At 44.1% G+C, this 15,409-nt stretch overlaps 1 protein-coding gene across 5 annotated transcripts in view; it reads right to left on the bottom strand.

Annotated features, from left to right (window-relative positions):
• Positions 1-12,600, bottom strand: part of DOCK2 (dedicator of cytokinesis 2) — a 406,900-nt gene extending 394,300 nt beyond the window's left edge. For 2 of the 5 annotated variants that reach the window (XM_057312309.1, XM_057312312.1), the window contains exons 1-2: positions 12,480-12,568; positions 1,895-1,982 (exon numbers count right to left, since the gene is read on the bottom strand). In XM_057312309.1, coding sequence (XP_057168292.1) covers positions 1,895-1,982; positions 12,480-12,488 — 97 coding nt within the window. In that variant the 5' untranslated portion in view covers positions 12,489-12,568. Of the gene's footprint in view, positions 1-1,894; positions 1,983-12,479 lie in introns of all 5 variants that reach the window. The other 3 variants (XM_057312310.1, XM_026510947.4, XM_057312311.1) reach the window with 3 other exon arrangements.
• Between the last annotated feature and the right edge of the window lie 2,809 nt (positions 12,601-15,409).

Below are 15,409 nucleotides of genomic sequence, written 5' to 3'. Positions count from 1 at the left end.
ATGTTTGAAAACAAAAGCTTCAGCAAATAACAAGTGTTAATAGAGTTTGGACAAGTTGATGCCTCTGAGAAACAAAAACAATAATGAAGAAAAAGAATGCAATTGTCTGAAGCTCACTTCTCTAGTCCCTGATCTGGGCTTTGGAGGGTCTCTACTCTAGAGTGGAAGTGAACTAGCTTTCAATTCGAGTGAAACGCACTCAGTGAAAATGCACAAACAGTTTGCCTGAACTCTCTGGGCAAGGTGTTGACAGGCTCAGCACCAAGGCAACATCCTGATGTTGCATCAGGGAAGGCAACGGTGATGACTCAGCGAAGCTTCCAGCAGCAAGGCCGGAGCTCACATCCAGTGTTAGTCAGTAGCGAATAATGTGGGAGAATCACAGACTGAGGTAACCAAGGAGGAGGGGCTCCTCCACAGACCAGGAGAGGAGAGAGGAATTATAACCTCTACTGACCCCCTTTCTTTATACCAGACACTATTCCAAGAGCTTTTGCCACCTATGTAATCCTCACCATAATTCTTGGGTACAATTATCGTCATATCCATTTTACAGATGAAGAAATTGAGGTAGAGTAAGATTGAGTGAATAGTCCAGGATGACGTAGCCAGGAAGGAGCCAAACTGCATACAAATGTACTCGGTTTTTAGTGAGTCAAAGTGATATGTCCAGCCAACAAGAGAAAGTTGGAATTGCCATGAGTTTTCTAAAACAATGATTCTCAACTAAGGACAGTTTTGCCCCCAATGAATATTTACCAATGTCTGGAGACATTTTCGGCTGTCACAATCTGGAGGGGGTGGGGGGCCAAAGTGAAGGAGCTCCTGGCATCTTGCTGGTAAAGTTCAGGGATGCACCTAAGCATTCTACAATCCTACAAACATCCTACAGAACAGCCCCATAACAAAGAAGTATCTGGCCCCAAATGTCAACAGTGTCAAAGCTGATGAGTACTACTCTAAAATATCATGATGGGATTCACTCTTTCCTTTTCAGTGCTGCTATAGGCACACACACACACACACACACACACACACACACACACACACACGAGTTCATGCATTCACATGCTAGAGCTGGAAAAGTGGCTTTATGATGAAATCAAGGGCTGATATCTTCAGCCCCTCACTTCCATTGCAGGGAGTGTCTGGCACTCTGCTGAATCCTGCATGTTAGAGAAGTAATGTGAGAGGGGATAGCTCCTGCTGTCCTGGAGCTTTTGTGAAATCTAGTTGAACAGAAAAAATGAACCCACAAGAAACAAGAAATGTCTTAAAAATAAAGGGCTCAGCTGTGGGCTATAGAAGCTGTGGACTCTCAGAGGAGAGAGATCAAGAGGGGCCCCATGAAGGAACTGAGACTAGAAGGAGAGGGAGGGGGAGAGCGAGGGCAAGGGGAAAAAATGCAGTGAGAGCCCCTGAGGAGGTGGAGAAGAAAATGGTAAGGGCAGGGAGGAGGGAGAGGAAATTAACTTGATGTGTACACAGTCCCAGTAAGGGACAGAGGGACCATGTGAATAGTCCCAGTGTGAGAACTGTGGGGTTTGGGACAGTAGCCAACTATAGGGATCCAGATATTTAGGGAAGAGTTCAAGAACACCCCGTTTATTGCTGTGCTGCTCTCATAGGACCCAGCCTTCTGACAGGGAAGGTTTAGGGCTGAGGAGATGAAGGGAAGATAGGGCAACTCAGTCCATCTGAATGTTATGAGGCTACCAGAAAGTGAAAAACCTCCAACCCCTGTCACCTCCCCATCCCTATCCCCCACTCACTCATTCATCTACCCACTTATTCATCTACCCACTTATCCAACCCACTCAACCACCCACCCTCCCATCCATCCATCCACCCACCCACCCATCCATCACCCAAACAACAATTACTAATTGAGCACCTGCTTTGTGCTGGAGAAGAGCAAGAGACATTGTCTTGCCATCGTGGAGTTTACATTCTCTGGAAGAGCCAAATAATTCAAAATGAAGCTGCAGTGAAAAATGATAAGGGTGATGGCAGAGCTATGATAACATGCCCAACCTGTGAAATGGGGACATTAGTACTAATAATGATGTTGCTTGCTTCCTCAAGCAAAGAGAAGAAAGAGAGATTACTACTGGGTCGTAAGCTTCCTGAAGGCAAGGACTGTGTTTTTATCAGGACCAGCTCAGGACCATCACTTAGCACAGGCTTATTGAATTTAATTGATATGAATAGACAATAAAAAGAGTTCTCTTGGGGTGCCTGGGTGGCTCAGTTGGTTGAGTCTGCCTCTTGATTTCAGCTCAGGTCATAATCTCAAGGTCGTGAGGTTGAGCCCTATGTTGGACTCCACACTCAGTACGGAATCTGCTTAAGATTCTCCCCCTCTCCCTCTGCCCCTCCCCCCCACTTGCACACACACTCTCCCTCATTCTCTCTCTAAAATAAATAACTAAATCTTAAAAAAAAAAATAGTTTTCTTGGGATGCCTCGGTGACTCAGCCAGTTAAGCATCTGCCTTCAGCTCAGGTCATGATCCCAGGGGCATGGGGTGGAGCCCCATGACAGACTTCCTGTTCAGCACAGGGATCCTGCTTCTCCCTCTCCCTCTGTCCCTCCCCCTGGCTCATTCTCTCTCTCACTCTCTCTCTCCCTCTCTCAAATAAATAAATAAAATCTTTAAAAAAAATAGTTTTCTTGTTCTTCACAGCTCTCCAAACCAAAAATTTACACCTTGGGCAGAATGCCTTAGCTGTGTCTATTGTATTGGTTTACTAAATAATTACTAAGTACTTTTATCAGGTCCTTACTTAACTCACTTCCATGAACAGACCTTGATGACACTGAAATGCAAAACTGCACATGTGCAAATTTGCAAGAAGAGAGTTTATAGCTTCCACTGGATTCCCAAAGGGTCCCAGGTTATAATAATGCTTAGTTTCTCTGATGTACCATGCTCCTGCTAGTGCCTTACAACTGGATGGACTCAGACTTGACCCCAAAGCAGCTCTGCCCTCAGACAATATGCTATTCAGTAGGAGAGATGACATGTGGTTACATAACTAAAAGACAAGGTACAAATGAGTCTTCAATAAAACAGAAGAGGTACCTCCAGGATTGAAGTTTAAGAAAACTGTCTGAAAGCGGATGCATTTCAGTGAGACCTTGAAGGTCTCAGCTTCCCAGTTTCCTCATCTGTGAAAGGATGATAAAACTACACACCTCTCAGGGTGCTTAAACATGGTACCACAAGTGCTCTGCAAATGTACCATGGTGAAAAAGTGAGACAATGTTATCATTTACGACAATGTGGGTGAGAACTCAAATCAAGGGTTTAATGAAAGAAGTCCCATATACAATTCCATTCTTCCAGCTGCGCACACCAAACACCTTGGAGTCACCCTGATTCCTCTCCTTCTCACATACCTAATTCTAATCCATGAAGAAAATCCCATTTGTTTCACCTACAACACACACATCCAGAATCTAAGCACATCTCACCTCCTCCATTGCTGCCTCCCTTGTGTGGGCCACCACTACTCCTGCCAGGGTCATTGTAGTAGTTGCCTAACTGGCCTCCCTGCTTCCACATTTAATTATCCTCTATCCATCATAAAACAGAATAATCTTTTAAAACAAGATAGAACAGTCTGCCATTCCACTGAAAACCCTACAATTGCCCCCATCCCATTTAGAGTAAAAGCTCTAGTCATTATGTGTACCAGGCATTACTCACTGCAACCTCCCCTCAGAGAATTTATTTCCTACTCTTCTTCCCCTTGCTTACTCTCTTCCAGCAGCCACATGGATTCCCACACATTAGAGAGGCTTCCTTTTCAAGACCTTTGCATTGGCTATTTATTCTACCCAGAACATTCTTTCCTGAGACAACTCCCTACTGACACCACCAGTGAGGCAAGCAGCAAAATCCCACTTCCCCAGGCAAACCCTCTGGGTTCAGCTGGCACTATGTATGTCCTTCTGCTGCATCCCAACAGGCTGATCATGGTGTCTCAGGCCTGGCGTTGCCACTACTCAATCCAATCCAACAAATGCCTGTCCAACATCTGCTCTGTTCAGAATCTGTGTTGGATCCTGTGGCATCTATGCAAGTCATAGTGTCCAGCTAGGTCTCCTTCTACTACCCTAGTTTAGGCTTGGACCTAAGGGCTCACTTGTTGTCAGAGGAACTCTAAGTGTCCTGAAGTAATATCTAGAGAGGGTCATTGTCAGTCCTATCCCCTTCCAGCCTCAGCTTCTGTGATGGTAACTTTAAGCCAATGCAGAAGCTGACAGTGTCCTAATGAGGTCATAGGGGCAAGGGATGACTTTCTCCAAGGAGAACTAAAAACCAAGTAAGACTTAAGAGGCTTACAAACTCAGTCTGACTGTGTTTTAATTCACACCAATTAAATGAAGTAGGAAGAAAGGAGAAAGTGCCTATGAAAGGGAACATTTGTAGTGTCTCTACCCAGATTTCTCTGGAGTTAGATGGTGATTAGCATTATCATTTCCCATTTGCAGAACATTTGCTGCAGAACACAGACTGTGGCACCCATGTGTAATTGACTATTAAATGTTTGTAAGCTTTAACAAACAAGCCAACAGAAGTCCAAAGGTCCAGAAATTAGAATATTATGGCGACTACATTGCCCATCTCAACATACAGCAGCAATATAAGGATGCTGATCTCAGGAAAAAGCAGAGCTTAGTAAACACAGTCTGTTAAGGCTCATTCAAATATAAACATTAAGGTTGGGAACAAGATGGCCACTAACTAGTGAGGGTCTCACAGCCTAGGGATTAGGACAATCTCCTACGTGGATTCAAAGAGCCAGCCCAGCAGTCACTTCTAAACAATCCCAAATTGCTGAAGCATTAAAAAGTGGGAGGCCAGGCACCTAAGAATTGGTAGTAGGATGGAATCAGATTTCCAATACATGTTTGTTTGTTTCACCAGACTAATTTCTGGGGACCAGTCGAAAGATATAGCTGGCCTCCATAGAAAAGATATATGTACTAAGATCCCTCCAAGTGTTTCCTTTGAAATTCTTTTCCCCGTTGCCCCTCACAGGCCTTCCAAGACCATCCAATTTAAGAGCCCTTCTTCCAATACTCTCATTCATGGAAAAAATTTTTATCACAACGGCACATATCATAATTATATGCTTATTGATTTGTCTACAAAGTCCTTTTTTTTTTTGTCTTCCCCACTAGACTATAAATAAGCTCCAGCAATGTGGGAATCATATTGGCCTAATTCCAGTAATTTCAGTGTCTAGCATAGTGCCTGGCACATAGGAAATGCCCAACAAATATTTAAGAAATAAATGAAGAATGAATGAGTAAATGGAGTAAATGAGTGAACAAGTTAGTGAGGGAACAATGCTCTCTATCCCTCCTCCTCGATTATTACCTTAGGCAATAAGAGCAGTGTAACTGGCACCTCTGTAGTAGAGTTCTTCCCTGAGTGTGTTTGGGATGCATGTTTTACTCATGCTTCTTACTCAAAGACTCTGTCCCCACCCATGGCTCCTGCTAGATGGGTAGCAAGCCTCGTGTTCGCATGCCATAACCATTGTGTATTGGATCAGTCAGGAGCAATCTTTTGATCAGAGTGGGGCCCACTCCTAGGTTGGTAGTGGCCTCTGATCTGAGTGGCCTTTCTTGAAAATGTGAGTCAATCCATTCAGACTTCTCTCTCAGAACTATGAACAAATAGATGCAGAAAGAAGAAGATTTGGTGGATACTTGAACTGCAGAGTCATTCAGAGTTGGGGTGAGTGGCCTTCTGGGGCCACTATTATGGTGTTCTCAGAATATCGAAGTTATGAAGGAATGATGGAACTAGAAGGAATTGGAGAAGAGAGCAAGGAGAACAGCACTGATGTGTTAAGAGAAGCTGGGTTGCCATGAAAGGGAAGGCAGAGGTTTCCAGGGCCGCCTTCATTCAGGCCTTTCTGGAGGCCTGCCTTTCAGGTTTCCTGGATTTCTGTTTGATTTCTCCTGATCCTTAAAATATACCACTTGCCTCCTCACATACACATATGCACCACATACCTTTTAATTGAACAAGTTTGAATGGACTTTGTTCCTTTAATAAGACTCTGTGCTGCAAGAGACTGAAGCGCCCACTGCCCACTCCAAATCTGTCCATTTTGGCATGGACCAGCTCTGTCCAGGGTCCTGCACTGCAACAGCACCACCTGCATTCCTGAATGTGGAGGCGATCTCAGATTCATCTGTATCCCCCAGGCAAGATGTGGAAAAGACCCTCTCTCTACTTTTGCAGAGCCTAGTATGGTTTGCACTGTGCCCCTCCCACAAACAATAGATGTATTAGAGTCCTAAGCCCCAGTACATCAGTGTGTGATCTTATTTGGAGATGGAGTCTTTACAGAGGTAATCAAGTGAAAATGATGCCATCAGGACAGACCCTAATTCAAGAAGACTGGTGTCCTTATTAAAAGAGAAAATTTGGAGAAAGACACATACACAGGGAGAACATCCTGTAAAGATGGAGGTAGAGATTGGGATGATGTCTCTATAAGCCAAGTAGCACCAAAGATTGCCAGGAAAGCACCAGAAGCTAGGGAGGGGCATAGAACAGATACTCCCTTACAGCTCTTAGAAGGCACTACCAATACTCTCCACACACAGGTACACACCCATAAGCAGAGACAACCTGCACAGAGAAGAGGTTTCTGGGCATCACTGAAGCTCCCACACAAATCCTTCCTGGCAGGATCAGCTTCAGGGTAAATGAAACTTTTTTCTAACCTCACTCTCTCTCTGAGAAGCCTGGTGTTGAAGCCTTCTTCTACAGTCTCTGAATGTCATACCACAGACCATGGGTCATCTGTTATGGACTCAACTGTTGTCCCCACCTAAGGCCACAAATCCATATGTCAAAGTCCCAATCCTCAGTACGTCAGAATGTAACCATATTTGGAGATCAGGTCTTTAAATATGTGATTAAATTAAAATGAGGCTGTTAAGGTGAGACCCGAATCCAATATGACTGGTATCCTTCTAAGAGGAAGAGACACAAGGGGTGAGGATGCACAGTGATGATCCTGTGAGGACAAAGCAATGAGAAGGCAGGTGTCTGCAAGCCACGCCCTCAAATGAAAACAAATGGGTAGAAGATATGAACAGACACTTTTCCAATGATGACATACAAATGGCTAACAGACACATGAAAAAATGTTCAAAATCATTAGCCATCAGGGAAATTCAAATCAAAACCACACTGAGATACCACCTTACACCAGTTAGAATGGCAAAAATAGACAAGGCAAGAAACAACAATTGCTGGAGAGGATGTGGAGAAAGGGGATCCCTCCTACATTGTTGGTGGGAATGCAAGTTGGTACAGCCACTCTGGAAAACAGTGTGGAGGTCCCTTAAAAAGTTAAAAATTGAGCTACCCTATGATCCAGCAATTGCACTACTGGGTATTTACCCCAAAGATACAGACGTAGTGAAGAGAAGGGCCATTTGCACCCCAATGTTCATAGCAGCATTGTCCACAATAGCTAAATCGTGGAAGGAGCCGAGATGCCCTTCAACAGATGACTGGATTAAGAAGATGTGGTCCATATATACAATGGAATAATACTCAGCCATCAAAAAGAACAATTTCTCAACATTTGCTGCAACATGGATGGCACTGGAAGAGATAATGCTAAGTGAAATAAGTCAAGCAGAGAAAGACAATTATCATATGATTTCTCTCATCTATGGAACATAAGAACTAGGAAGATCGGTAGGGGAAGAAAGGGATAAAGAAAGGGGGGTAATCAGAACAGGGAAATGAAGCCTGAGAGACTATGGACTCTGAGAAACAAACTGAGGGCTTCAGGGGTTGGGGTGGGGGAATGGGATAGACTGGTGATGGGTAGTAAGGAGGGCATGTATTGCATGGTGCACTGGGTGTTATACGCAACTAATGAATCACTGAACTTTACATCAGAAACCAGGGATGTACTGTATGGTGACTAACATAATATAATAAAAAAACATTTAAAAAATTAAAAAAAAAAAAAAGAGTGAAACCAACCTACTGGCACCTTGGTCTTGGACTTCCAGACTCCAGAACTGTGAGAAAACAGATTCCTATTGTTTAAGCCACACAGCCTATGGCACTTTCTTATGGCAGCCCTAAACAAACTAATATATCATCCCCAATATCCTTCTTCCCTCCTTCATTAGGAAAGGCTCTCCTAATTTTCAGCTGGGTGCATGGCTGCCTACATTACAGACTTATATTTCCTACCTACCCTTGCTAGGTTCAGTCATGTGATTAGGTTTTAGCCAATAGGATACAAGAGGAAGTGTTAAGAGGACCTTCGGATAAGTATCCTTAAAGAAAAAGGCCATGCCCTTCTTGTTCCCTTCATCCTTCTTGCTGGTTGGAAGGGGGACCTGACAGCTGGAGCCTGAGCAACAAGCTTGGTTCAGGAGGCAGAAGCCTCGTGCCAAGGAAGAAGTGCAGTAGAAAATTAATCACTCTACCACCTCTTCATGGACCATTTCTGGGCTTTCTATTTGAGATAGAAATAAACTTCTAGTTTGGTTAAGCCACTGTTTTGGAGTGGCACCCATCACACTTATTCTTAACTGACACTGTTACTTATTCTTTCTACCTCCTCCTTTTCTGCTCTCCCTTCTCTCCTCCAACATGGAAGCTCTCATCACTGAGACTAAGAGAGGATTAAGATAGTAAAGGCCAAAGGAAATGTTAATTTTAAGTGGACTCTTTCAGAGTTAACTAATCAGGCAGTCAGGGGACAAGTAAATTTCACCTACTTCTGTTCTTGTACCTCTATGTCCCATCGCTGCCCTTCTCACAATTAATTATATTAAATTCTTATAGGTGACATGTCTGCTCAAAAATTTCACTGTGCACAGAACGAAGTCCAAATTTACAAGGTTTGCACTCAAAGCCCTTCACAATCTGGCTGCTATCTACCTCTCCAAAGTTTTGTTTTGTTTTGTTTTGTTTTCTTGCAATCATCTACTAAAACCAAAGCAGAATATTTATTGTTTGACCCAATGCCACATACATTCCAGCATCCTGCCTTTTTCTATGATGTCCCCCCTCCTGGATTCCTTCCTTGTGTGGTGCAAAGGACCTGGGGTCTGAAGTCAATTGAATTTAAGGCCAAGCCCAAGTACTTCCAAATTATGTGAACTCTAGGTCTTGGTTTCTTCATCTGTAAAATGAAAATAATGCCTCACAGAGATGTTCTGGAGCCAAAGATATTGCATGAGACTGGGTCTTGTAAACTATGAAACACCACACTATACAAAGGCATAACTGTCCTGAATCTGTAGGGTGCATTATGCTGTGTTTCATTTGGCTCTGCAACTATTAGGTAGCCCCTTGACCTTATTCACTAACTTTCATTGAGCCAACCACATTACTAACTGCTTTTCATGCATTACCCCATTCAATCCTCACAACAGTCTCATAAGGCCCACATTATCATTATTACCTCCACTTTATTGATGAGGAAACAGGCCCAGATTTGAAATCACTTCTGACTTCATAGCCCAAGCTTCTAACCTTACACATCTCCTCGAAGGCAGTCTGTGCCTTTTCTTACTTCATAGTCAAACTGTTTTGTCTCACTTCTGGAACTCTCTGTAATTCTAATAGATTACATGTTAATGCTCCATCAAGGAAGGAAAAATAATCTGACAAGGCATCTATATGCAGGTCACCGGGGCTGCCCACCAGACAAGATGAGAAAGAAGCCAGTGGTTCTGGTGATGAAGCAGTCTCGTGTAAAGCCAGCCCATGAGACAGACAGACACAAGCAGTCCTTGAGAATTAAGCCAGAAGAAGGCTGGCTAATGACACCAGCACTGATGAGAAAAACAAATAGGAAAGCAAAGCTCAGGTTCTCCTTGTGTTTTAGGCCTGGCTGGGACTCTGAAGATATTCTGAGAACCCACTAATCAGTTATATGTTTCTCTCTGTCTTCTTTCAAGCCCCTATACTCATTATCTCAAATGGTCTTCATAAATAGAACACCTTAAAATAGAAAAATTTCATACCTAGACTTACATTGAGAAAACTAGGTGATAGGTCTGTCTGCAAATAGTGATGGTGTCGGAACTAAAATCCAGACTCCTTACTGTTAGGTCCCTATTCTTTCTGTCCCATGATTCCAGACCCCCATCTCATCATAACCTAAACTTCGCCTTTCCCTTCCATCTACCCAGGGCCTGAGAAAGAGTCCAGCATTCATCTTGAGAAAAGAGAACCTCTTTGATGAGCAGGCACCTTCTAAGTGCTCTCGGGATCCCTAGAGGATCAGAGACCTTCTGAACTTTTATGAAATAGAATTTTCCTTAGTAGGCATGAAAAATGTCAGCTATACCATCAGATCAAGAAGCCTCCAGGCCTAGTGCCTAACAGAGTTCCCAATCCCTGACCACCTAAGTAGGATTTCCTCTGCTAGGGAGGGTGGGAACCCTACTCCATGTAACTCTGTCCCATCCTGTGATGTCATGTCCTCAGCTAAACCCCCATGCAGAGGACAAAGTCTAAGAATGATAATTGATAACATCTAATGAGGACTGCTTTGCATAATTGTCGTTCTAAGCACTTTATGTGGATGAACTCCTTTACTTCTACAACAACTCTGGGAAGCAGGTGCTATTATTATCCCCATTACACAGACAAGGAAACTGAGGTCTGGAGAGAGTAAGTAACTTGTCTAGCTCACAGGGCTGGAAAGTGTTAGAAACTGGAATCCAAGAACAGTCAGTCTGTCACCAGAGCCCACGACCTTCACACTATACCACAGGGCCTTCACAGCAGGAATGCACCGTAGCCCTTGGGATGAAGGGTAAGACTCTTCCGCACCACTCAATCTCCCCCATTTACTGACCTACTTAACCTGGACAAATACTGTCCCCTGTCTGCCACCCAGGCACCTTTGCCTTTCTGTCCACCCAGCCTTTCTCCACACTGGCTTCAGCACAAATCTGTTCATGCCTCTTCCCTGCTCAGAAGCCCTCTTTGGTTCCCCATTGCCTAAGGGGAAAAAGTCTCAATTTCTTAGCCTGGCATTTATAGCCTTCCAAAATGTGGCTCCAGCTTACTCTAAGCATAACCATTCCCACCAGGTGAAAGGAACATCTCTCTTCTCTCCTGGATATGCCCTTCATGTCCAGCTTTCCTCTCCTATATACTACATTGTCCTCTCCACCTACAATAGTCTGCCTTATATAACAGTCCCCGCCTTCCCTTGAGAAGAATTTCAGCCTAATATCCCCAGGTGGAAGCACCAGAGTTAGAGAAGATTTGAAGTTAAACATGGTCCTTATTGGTTTTAGCTCAAACTTCTCATTTTATAGATGGAGAAACTGAGCCCCCTCGAGTGTATAGATTATTTGTTTTCTGGATGGAGACCATTTACCTTAAAACACTCCATAGTGTCTAGAGCCTAGCAAGTGAATAGATAAATGTTGAACTCTCCAGGGCAGTGTTTCTCCAACAGTGGCCTTGGGACTCCCTGTATCTAATCTCCCTCTCTCCCTCTCTCCCTGTCTCTCTCTCTCTCTCTCTCCCTCTCTGTCTCGGTGCTTGGGTCCTCCAACTTCTGACCTGTTCAGTGCTCATCTTTGGGGGTGGTGTCTGGTATCTGCCTATGTAGGAAACCACACAGCAGTTTTCAAATTTACACTTATGTTTGAAAACCACAGTGAGTCTGCGGAGGCTGCACCACGGGTGCCACTTAGTAGAAAGAGTACCAGTACCTAAGGTCTCCCTTCCCCCAGCCACCACTTCCGCCCCTGAGCTTGAGGCAGAGGCTTCTGGGAGCTTAGATGGCTGAAGCTGATGAAGCTGGCTTCTTGGATATCCCCAGTTAACCTGGCAGGAGCCTTTCTCCCCAGAGGTTCTCTAGGGCTAAGTGAAGGACTCCGCCTTCCAACACCACACCCCAAGCCTGTACAGCCCTCTGGACCATCTACAAAATCAGGGATCATCTGACTCAGAAGAAACAGGCAGGAGAAGCAGGCAGATGGGTGTCGCTTTGGACAGGGGTGGAGGAAAGCATGCTGGGCCAGGCCGGGCCAAACCAGGCCAGGGGAGAGGGCAGGTGTTCCTTCCATGAGGCCAACTGTCTACATGGGGCAATGGAGTCCACCCTTTGAAACACTGGGACTGTGGCACACAGTCTGGGCTGGACCCCATCTAGGGGATGAAGAAGGCTTGGGGAGAGACAGCAGTCTGTGCCCAGCGGGAGAGGGCACCAGCTGGGCAAAACCGACTGAACAGGGTGCCCACTTTCCTCTCCCCCTGCCTCCTCTTCCCCACCCAGCTGGCCCCAAAGCAAGCTGAGGAAGTCACTGAGCCCAGGACCTTGGGTCAGTGCTCCCGGCCTGTGCCCGTGCTGCCGGCTGCCGGCTGCCGCAGAATCTTCCAGCGAGGTTCTCAGGCCACCTGCCTTTCCCCCTGCTGGGGACCCCATGCCCACACCTACCCACGCCATGTCGCTCCTTGTCAGTTTTGCGCCAGGGGGCCATGGCTGGGCCACTGGAGCTGCGGGTGCCTCACGTCGTCCTGTGGGGAAGCAGCCAGGGGGGTGGCTAGGCCCTCCGCCGGCCCCACTTCCTTCCTCTTTTCAAACTCCCTCTCAGGGCCCGCCCTCCTCTCCCCAGGGCACCCTGCTCCTCCTCCTCCAGCCCATTGGGCTGGGGCACATTGGAAAGCTAGTAGCTAGAAGGCCAGAAGGCCCTCAGTAAAGCTTGGGGGCCACCTCCAACTTGCTCCTCCCCAGCAAAGTGGGCAGACGCCAAGCAGGTACTTGGGGCCACCCAGGCCACCACCACAATTGCAGGAAGTTCCCGGATAACAGCCTAGTGACTGAACAGAACTCCCTCCCACAGCTCTCCAGCATGAGCTTTGGTATCTGATGTGAATTCAAATCCACACTCTATTAGTTTATCGGCCATGCCAGTAGAACAAACTATCATTTTTTCCTAAGATTTGGTTTTCTCATCTGTGAAATGGGATACTAGTATGTACTTCATATGATTATTGTGAGGATTAGAGGAGATCATGGACACAGTGGGTGACACGTAAGAGTTAAATACACAGGTACAAAGGATGTCATTTGCAGTTTTTATCCTATTGGCACCACAGACCCATTTGAAAATCTGATAAAAGCCCAGAAAACTCTCCTCTGAAAGTACACAAGCACAGGATTTACCAACAATGCCAGGAGGTAAGGGTGCTCTGAGAGCCCGCAACAGTGGCCCCAAGAAAAGAGTCCTTGAGTTAGGCTAATGAAGATATTTTTTTGGAAAAATCTCATTTTTGCTCTGGAAACAGATGCTATCAGGAAACAAAAATGTCTCTTTGACCCACGGTGATAAGAATGAATTAAAGTCTTCCTACATTTTCTTTATTCATAACTCTCACTATCTCTGTATGCCTTACACTAGAGTCAATAAGATAGATTAGGCAATGTCACAGCTGATGGACAGGTAGGGCAAAATATTAATTTCATTTTATCTAAAGGTATTTCCTTTGGGTTTTCTAGCAGCACAAATTAGGTAGTACCTTTTGTAGTGAGCAGTTCAATCAGTCAAGATTCCCCCAGAGCAACAGAACCAGTAGGAGAGGTATATAAACATGAAGAAATATATTGCCATGAACTGGCTTATGTGAATGTGGGGCTGGTTAGGCACATACCAAATCCATAGGGCAGGCCATCAGGAAGTGCAGGCTAGACGTTTTCAGGCAGGAGCTGAAACTGCTGTCCACACAGCTGGAATTTCTTCTTTTTCAAGGAAGGCTCATTTAAGGCCTTTCAACCGATTGGGTCAGACCTACTCAGACTATTGAGGATAGTCTCCTTTGCTTAAAGTCAACTGATTGTAGATGTTAATTACACCTACAAAATGCATCCACAGCAACACCTACATTGGTGCTTGATTGAATAATTAAATCTGTCCTCTCACCAAGTTAATTCATAAAACTAATGATCTCAGCAGTATTACAAATCAGATTATACATTAGATGTTGGTGAATTTCTTCTGTAAAGGATAAGATAGTAAATATTTCGGTCTTTGCAGGCCAATAGGCAAATTCAGGATATTATGTAGGTACTTACATAACAAGAGAGATAACGAATTTCCACATTTTTATTGATAAAATTCAAAATCTGATATTGATAATTGAGTATATTCATTTGTGATTAGGTCTAGTAATGAGAAAATACATTTTGGGGGGAGATCACATTTCACCTCAGTGGAGTTAAAAATTAGTGTTCCCTTTAATCAAAATTGATTGCAAATATTCATGTCAATGTTGATCTGTAATGAAATTTTACGGTTTTCATCTTAGAAAATGTCTTTTCCCACAGGTGGTATGTAGTGAAGAATTAATCTTGCCCAATAAGAGGTCTGATATTTGTCCTCAGCTACTGGGAATTGGTCTTAGGCCCTTGGAATGTCATGGTTTGCCTAGGAAATGTAGGTCCTACTGAGCAGTCTAAAAATATGATTTAGGGTAGGGCCTGACTATGCCAGAAAGACAATGTGATATGGGACACATGGTATCAGGTGACCTGGAGGATGAGATCAACTATCTGGGCAATCAGTCAATCACGCCTATATGATAAAGCCCTAATAAAAACTCTGGACACTAAGGTTTGGGTGAGTTTTCCTGGTTGGCAATACTCCACACATATCATTGCACATTAATGGCAGGAAAGTAACAAATCCTAGCTCCGTGTGGAGAGGACAACGGAAAGGTTTGGTAGCTCCCTAGACTCTGCTCTATGTACTTTTTCCCTAGATTGAATTAAATATGTATCTTACCCAGTAACAAATAGCAACTGAGCATAACATCTTTCAGTGAGCTCTGTGAGTCCTTCTAGTGAATTACTGACACAGATGACGGTTTGGGGAATACCCCAAAATTGCAATTGGTGTCAAAAGTCAGGTTAGTCTTGTATGGAGTGTGTGTCCTCTAAACTTTGTAGTTGGTTATGTCTCACAGTTGCTAAAACTCCCAAAGGAAGGTATGGTCAAATACTGGTATCAATCCATGAGCATAAGATTTTGTTAAGCATTTTCATTGCTTGGAAGGCATTTACAGAATTTTATTAAATCTTATCTTGATTTTTGCCTTTTAGCATGTCATATTACAGATTAATCACTCCCAGGTGAAGGTTATATGGAAACACCTCAATTGCTCAGTTAAATGGATTTTGAATTTTAAACCTTTCTTTTCTACTTGTATTGAGGTCTGAAAAACATTGAGGGAACTATAGTTTGAGTTGGGAAAATATGTTCACTGAAAATTTGTGTAGTAATGGAAATCTCACTTTTTGTTTTAAGTTTTGACAGAACAGGAAGTTTTTAAAGCAGGTTGACATTACTTGTGATTTAAACATTAATTGTC

This window comes from Ursus arctos, unplaced genomic scaffold (genome assembly GCF_023065955.2).
Source record: "Ursus arctos isolate Adak ecotype North America unplaced genomic scaffold, UrsArc2.0 scaffold_15, whole genome shotgun sequence".
Classification (NCBI taxonomy): Eukaryota; Metazoa; Chordata; class Mammalia; order Carnivora; family Ursidae; genus Ursus; species Ursus arctos.
The sequence above is the reverse complement of the archived record's forward strand: the minus strand, read 5'-3'. Positions and strand labels throughout refer to the sequence as shown.